Below are 8,024 nucleotides of genomic sequence, written 5' to 3'. Positions count from 1 at the left end.
TACCACCATCAAACACTTGCTATGCTATAAAATAGGATTTGCCTTTCATACCCTCGCTGTATTGTTCTCATAATTTTCAAAATAAGAAATTAAAGAAATAAAGTGTGGTACTTTTTTCAAAATGGAGTCGAGAAAAATAACGGCCTTTCATACATTGTAGTAGACAAGAGATGAAAATTCTCACATATAAGTAGTAGACAGGAGATGAAAATTCTCACATATAAGTAGTAGACAGGAAAAGAAATTTCAAAAGAAAGTGAACAGCCGCTCATCTTCGGATCCTCCAGAAGACAAAGTGGAGAAGGAAACTGGTGAGCAAGAAGCCAAGGGCGTAACCTATGGCAAGGCCCTCCAAAGACATAATCTCCCTTATCATGGCAAGGAGAGTGTGAGTATGATGATCACCTCGAGGAAGGTGAATATGGCTGCCTTCCTTCTCATCTGCTGGTGGTGCCAGAGCAGGACATGGATTGGGAAGAGGAGGTCCACATAGCCTATCGTTGTCTGCAAATGAGGATGCATTTGAAGGTGGACAACTGAGTGCAGGGTTGTGGTATGGGCCCCTCAAGGTGGTTGCAGGAGAGGTTCAAATCTCCGAGGAATTGCAGCGAGCAGAACTCATGCGGGATGCGTCCTATGAGGTGGTTGTTGGAGAGATCCAAGGATTCCAAGGCACCTGACAGCTCCCCCAAACTGCTGGGAATGGTGCCATTCAATGCATTGTGAGAGAGGTTGAGAGAGTAAAGGCCTCTCAGCCCCCCAATTTGAGAAGGAATGCCGCCTTCCAGACGGTTGGATGAGAAATCCAAGGTCATGACCACAGGTAGGACGTAGCTGAGATGTTCTTCTTCGCCCTTCACTACAATCGTCACCTTAACCTCTAAAGTGCCAGATCCTGGATTTCCACTGTTGTTCTTCATGCCTTCCAGGCGATCCAGGTTATTGGGTATGGTGCCCGAGAGGCGGTTCGCTGCCAAGTCTAGGATCTGTAAGCTTGTGAGGTTGTGTATGAGAGAGGTTGGAATGGAGCCCTGGAATTGATTATTACTCAGCATCAAGATGCGTAAGCTAGGATAGTTTCTGCCTGTGATCCACTCTGGGATTCTCCCACTAAGCTGATTGTAGCTCAGATCAACCACCACCATGGAGCTAAAATTTTGGAGAGCTGTTGGAATAGGGCCACTGAATTGGTTGTTGTTAAGTTGTAAAATTTGTAGATTGGAAAGGGTTCCAAAAGATGTGGGGATACTCTGAGTTAAAGAGTTATTGCCAAAGTTAATTACTGTCAGACTAGAGCAGTTAACAATGGCCGGAGGTAACCTCCCTGATAAGTTGTTGTTGGACAAATCGAGATCACCTAAATGATCGCAGTTTCTGAAGATCCGAGGTAAACTCCCTGAGAAATTATTGTCGGACAAGTCTAGGTAGGAAAGATAAGAACTGTCGAAGATCTGAGGTAACCCCCCCGACAACTCATTGTTGGACAAGTCTAGGTAGCCTAGAGAATGACAATTTTGGAAAGTCCGAGGTAAACTCCCTGACAACTCATTGTCGGACAAGTCTAGGTGATCTAAATAACGACAATTGTGGAAGAAAGGAGGTAGACTCCCAGACAAGTTATTGATGGACAAGTCTATTCGATACAAGTGATCTGTAAGGGAAGACATGTTTGGTGGAATCACTCCTGACAAGAGATTATGAGACAGATCTAAGATTGAGAGTAGTGACAAGTTTCCTATTGAGAGAGGAATCCTGCCGGTCAAGGAGTTATTCGAGAAATCTAAGGATGAGAGTCGTGACATGTCTCCTAGCGAGAGTGGAATCCTGCCCGACAAGAGATTGCTTGAGAGATCTAAAATTTGGAGTGAAGGCTGCATTAAGCATGGCGGAATTTCTCCTGTGAGTACATTGTTGTTGAGGTTAAGGCTTTCTAGCTGCGTTGAATTTGCAAGCAAGCTATGATCAGACATGATTGATCCATTGAGACAATTGTTAGAAATGTCTAAGCTGCTCAAGGGTGGTAAATACATGAGCGATGTAGGGACACTACAGCTGAGGGAATTGTAACTAAGGTCTAAGGTACCCCCGAGGTGCAAGAGTTGTCCCATGGAGTCGGGGATGCATCCGCTGAGCTGGTTGTTTCGCAAGCTTAGATGCTCGAGTTGTGTCACGTTGCCCACGGAGACTGGGATGCTCCCAGAGATGATGTTGAGACTGAGATCTAAGTATTGCAGGCTCGTCAAGTTGCCCACGGAGACTGGCATGGGCCCTGAAAGCTGGTTCGCAGATAGGTCACAATACCTTAGCTTTCCTGTGAAAGTGGGTAAGCATCCTGTGAGCTCATTGTCTGACAAATCTAGCCAAATCAAGTCGGACGAGTTTGCTAGAGCAGCTGGGATCTCTCCCGTGAGTCCGTTAGATCCAGCATGAAGAAACTTCAGCTTCTTGAACTCTGCTACCCATGGAGTGAGTGGACCGCTCAGAGAATTACCAAAAATGTCAAGAGTCTCTAGGACTGGGAGTTGCTGCAACCAAGGGGGAATCTCTGTGAGAGAATTAAAAGAAATGTCAAGAGTCTTTAACAGCGGGAAGTGCTGAAGCCAAAGGGGAACCTCTGTGAGTGTATTGTATGACACGTCCAGACTCTCTAATAAGGGCGCGTGTAACGGATGCAGCCCATGGAAGTCCACAATGGAAGTCTCTTGGAGAGACAATGACCTCAAGCTTGAAGCGTTGGCCAAAACATGGTGAAAAAGAGGATCAGTTGGTCCATAACCCCAGGTGAAAGAGAGGTCCTGGAGCGTGGAAGTGACTGTAGAGTCTTGTAGGCAGAAGGGATACTTGGAGCGAAACCCCATGTTGGTACACGATAGAGATTCCAAGATTGTCCACTTGCACTGCCATGAATTAGCTGGCTGATTCCCTTCCCAGAGTAATGTCTCTTGTCCACCCAAGCTTAGGTGTTTGAGATTAGACAAGTTGCCAAGGCTTTGCCAAGGTACAGGGTTTTTGAAAGAATTCCCCGAGAGGTCCAGGAAGGCAAGGCTTTGCAAAGAGCCCAGCTCCTCGGGGATAAACCCACCGAGGTTATTGGCACTAAGATCCAGGTGTTGAAGGCTTTGCAAAGAACCCAAGAACTGCCCACCAAGAATAACCCCTTCCACCAAACTATTGCTAAGATCAAGGTAAATTAGATCTGGCAAAGAGCCCAGCTCAGACAGATTGAGGTCGCTAAGGAGATTATTGCTTAGATTAAGGTAGGTCACCTTCTTGGGGATGACGACGGCTAAATTGGCCTCCGAGATATTGAAGAAATTGTCGCTGAGGTCAAGGTGGGTTAGATTCTGCAAAGAGCCCAACTCCGAAGGTATGGCACCCGAGAAGCAGCCGCCCCGCAGGTCAAGCACTTGAAGGGACTCTAAACTAGAAAGTGAAGATGGCAAGGACCCGCATGGTTGATAGTGCGGAAGCTGCAGCTCCACTGCAATGACCTTCTCATCATCATCATCACAGGTAACACCGCGCCACTCACAACACTCTTGATGATGATGATTAGTATCCCAGCCGATCCATGAGGGCCTCACATAATTAGTCTGTGAAGCTTGCTGTAGAGCCAAAAGAGCTTCTCTCTCCCTTGGTTGACATCCTGCAACTAATTCTGCAAAACGCCGGCCATTATAACCCGCTGATGAGAACACGAGGAGAAACACCAACACAGAAATAATATTACACATATTTGCGGTTGAGAACGTTGAGGATCTGAGGTATGGCCAATTTCCCAAAATTTCCTCAGGCCCTCAGTCATTTAACTGCAATCTGATGCGGGCCATTAGTGCATGATTAAGCCGCATTCTCTATAGCAGTCTGTTGGGAGTAAAGTAGTGGGCCCTTAAATAGGGAGAAATAGGCCGCATTCTCTATAGCAGTCTCGGGAGTAAAGTAGTGGGCACTTAACTAAGGAGAACTACTCAATAATCATTCTCCTCAGGCCCTCTGTCATTTAACTGCAATTTGACGCGGGCCATTAGGGCATGATTAGCATGATTAGGCCGCATTCTCTATAGCAGTCTTGGTAGTCAAGTAGTGGGCACTAATCTATCATGTATGTTTACTATGCTCCGGTTTTATAACAAGAATATATAATACATAATAAATGAATCCTTAAAATAAAAACAGTGCAAAATATTAGGCATTTCTTTACAACTCTAATCGCTAAAAATACACTAAGTTGTCGTTTTTTTTCGACTACTCACGTTTGATGCAAGGTCTGCAAAAAGCAAGACTTTTTGGCGAGTCGGTCCTCCCACTAAGTGATTAAGAAGGCAAGGTAGTGGGACTCGGGAGTCCCACTACTTTGCTTTCATTTAGTACTCTCCAATGTTCTTAATGGCAAGATTGTTCTGGGTCTTTCCTTTGAGAATCCACCTGTTTCAATAATATAATGTTTTCTAGTGCCCTCAATGTATATTGGGCTAGAGAAACTTGAAGATCATTGTGAATCCACCTCTTGTGAGGTCTCTTTTTCACTTGGTTGCTTAAATTGGTTATATAAACATGAGATAAAAGATGAACACATTTGTCTTAAGCAAAACATAAGTATAGTTTGTAACGTTAAATGTAACTAGATAAATGAATAAAAATCGCTCTTGAAGTCAAATTACAAACTTAAGAGCTAAGGGATCTTACTTAGAGTATTTTTACATATTTAGATATCGTGCATACTAAAAATATAGAAAAGGCTGTGTTTTCAAAGATGGTGTGTTTTTTGTTCGATACGAATGTTTTTGCTAATGTAGCTTGCGAAAGTTGTGGACAATGTATGTGGACTTCTATATTTTGAGAGGGAAGCACAAAAATTGGAGGCTATTGAATTGTTTCTATTGTTCTTAGGGCAAACTGTAGATTTAGCCCTTAACCTATGTTTTACCTATATCACCTTATCCTAGATATATTTTTTCTTTAATTCTATGATTCATAAGTTTTTTAAAAAATTTTTGAGATTTTATTGGCTATTATCTACTACTTGGAATGATCTTTTACAGATTTATTGGTGATAAAAATAAAAACAATTCTCTTAAAAAATGTAAAATATTTCAAAGTTAAAAAAAATAACCTCTAAAAGTTGATGTTTTACATCAAAGTTGGTGCAAAACATCAACTTTTCTATACAACTCGATGTTTTGCATCAAATTTAATACAAAACATCAACTCTACCACAAAACTTAATGTTTTGCATCAAGTTTCACATGCTCCGGAGAAGAAAGTTGGAGGATCAGAGGAAGCTTTTCACAAACAGCCTATTTTAGTGATTCCGTTCGCATTGGCATGCTCAGATGACCTATTCCACAAATTTTGAGTACCAACACTTTTATGTTTCGATGCAATGTGCAGACATCATAAAGCGATTTGCTGCATCAATAAATCACTTTGTGACATCTACACATCACATCAAAACATAGTCATGTTGGTACTCAAAATTTGTGGAATAGGTTGTTTGAGCATGCTCTCGCAAACGGAATCGCTAAAACATGCCGTTTGTGAAAATCAACCTCCGATTCTTTAACTTCTTCTTCGGAGCATTTGAAACTTGATGCAAAACATCAAGTTTTGTGGTAGAGTTGATGTTTTGCATCAACTTTGATGCAAAACATCGAGTTGTGTGGAAAAGTTGATGTTTTGCATCAACTCGATACAAAACATCAACTTTAGCCTTGATGCAGAACATCAACTTTTAGGCTAAAGTTGATGTTTTGCATCGAGTTGATGCAAAAGTTGTGTGGAAAAGTTGATGTTTTGCATCAACTCGATGCAAAACATCAACTTTAGCCTTGATGCGAAACATCAACTTTTAGGCTAAAGTTGATGTTTTGCATCGAGTTGATGCAAAACATCAACTTTTCCACACAACTCAAAGGATCTGCTTAGGCTCAATGATCCCTGATTTTTCTACCACGTCTGGCTATTGTTCATCTGAAAGATCAAACACTTTTGGTCCAACATATGGTTTTAGCCAAGAAACATGGAAAACATCATTCATCGTCTAATTGTTAGGCAACTTCAATTTCATGGAGACATCACTTAACTTTTTAACTATAAGAAAGGGTCCAAAACTATGGAAAGAAATCTTGGGGACAACTTTTTCTCACTTGTTTCAATCTCTGTTTCATGATGCACAAATAGACCCAATCCCCTTCCTTGAAGTGGACATCTCATCTAGACTTGTTTGGATGTCTGCTCTATAAGCTTCCTGGGCTTTGGTCAAGTGGTCTTTATAACTGACTCAATCATTTCGAAAAATGCTTCATGAGTCTTTAGCAATCCACTTTATCACTTCAAACTTTAAGAGACGAGAGAGAGACAGATAGATTTGTACACCTTATTGGGTTCCAAATTATCCATTGAATGCCCCCCCTCCTATTGCTAGAAGTATCTACTTTATTATCTTTGAAGAGAATGAATGTATGACTGACTTGGGACTGTAGATAAGACAAACACAAGACCTTTAAAAGACCAAGAGTCGGGCTGAACTGTACACGGCTGTAGAAGCATCAATAATGACCGATCTCAAGCCTATCCACTCTTCCAATGGAATGTAGGAAGGCTACAAATCTGAGACTGAGAGAAGGGGTTGATTGGGATTGTTCTAGGCTATGTTTATGTGCTGTAAATGAATGAATGAATGCGTTTTACCTTCATCGATAGGGCTGTAGAAAAACAATGAGGTGTATGAGTGATGAAAATTATTCATAGTATGTTGAAAATGCAAGGTATTGAAGTGCTTCTTCTAGCTGAATGCTGATGATGATGCATTTTGATAATGTATGGTTGAATGCTCAAGTGTTGATGCTCCTTGTGTTGGACTGAAATGCTTGACTCCAATGATAATGATGCTATTTATATAGGCAAGAGGGCTAGTTGGCTGGCTCTAAAGTTGGCGGACTATAGCATTAAAGCTACACGACTTGCTATAATGAGTTAAATGCTGAAATATTATGAAAAAATGCCAGAATAAATGCTAATAAATGTAGTAAAATGCTAAATAATATTCTAATTCTTATGCCATGGTCTATGTGCAAATGGGATTAATGATATGCAAATGCAACCATGCTCAGATGCAAACCCAAGGTTTCTACTAATTCTATATGCACGAATGATTCTCTCCAAGTGGGTTAAGTTCTTGACTGGCTGATTGACTCTCTAAGATTGAGAAATGACTAACTGGGTTAAGGGACTTGACTAATTGACTCTCTAATACTAAGAAATGACCTAGGTAGTTGACATATCCTAGAGTGGGGGTTACAATGGGGTCACGATGTACAACAATAATTTAGCAAATCCTCAATGGTTCTACTATTGTACAAAGGAGCACTGATGATGAGCCATCTTGTCACCATACACTACAGTGCAGAGTGTTGGTGACATTCCCTCCTTCTTATCTTGGCGAGCAGGTTCATGGTTTCTGATGTGAGTAGTCTGGCAATAAATGGGGGTACTCTTGAAAAAACTCTTCATCTAGCTAAACTACTTTGTGGGTACCTTGATCTCGGAACTTTGTATAGAATTGACAGTGTCATCGACCGGAATTTCATATAGAATTGACGGAGTCGTCAACCAGGACCATGCTTCCAATGATGAAGAAAGATTTGCTTAGGCTCAATTATCTCTGATTTGTCTACCACGTCTGACTGTTGTTCATCTGAAAGATCAAACACTTTTGGTCCAACATATGGATTTAGCTAAGAAACATGGAAACATCATTCATCGTTTAATTGTATTTCAGGGAGACATCACTTAACTATAAGAAAGGGTCCAAAACTATCGAAAGAAATCTTTTTTAACTATAAGAAAGGGTCCAAAACTATGGAAAGAAACCTTGGGGACAACCTTTTCTCACTTGTTTCAATCTCTGTTTCATGATACACAAATAGACCCAATCCCCTTCTTTGAAGTGGACATCTCGTCTAGACTTGTTTGGATGTCTGCTCTATAAGCTTCCTGGGCTTTGGTCAAGTGGTATTTAATTG

General features: G+C 41.3%; 1 protein-coding gene across 1 annotated transcript; it reads right to left on the bottom strand.

The window, feature by feature from the left end:
• Positions 1-258: 258 nt before the first annotated feature.
• LOC147627208 (uncharacterized) lies at positions 259-4,031 on the bottom strand. Its single transcript, XM_086815871.1, has one exon. The coding sequence runs from the start codon at positions 3,732-3,734 to the stop codon at positions 495-497; it is 3,240 nt and encodes a 1,079-aa protein (XP_086671997.1). The 5' UTR covers positions 3,735-4,031; the 3' UTR covers positions 259-494.
• Positions 4,032-8,024: the final 3,993 nt, after the last annotated feature.

Source organism: Cibotium barometz, chromosome 21 (assembly GCF_041138505.1).
Source record: "Cibotium barometz isolate CiBa-2024 chromosome 21, ASM4113850v1, whole genome shotgun sequence".
NCBI classification, from domain to species: domain Eukaryota; kingdom Viridiplantae; phylum Streptophyta; class Polypodiopsida; order Cyatheales; family Cibotiaceae; genus Cibotium; species Cibotium barometz.
This window is presented reverse-complemented; position numbering and strand designations above follow the sequence as displayed.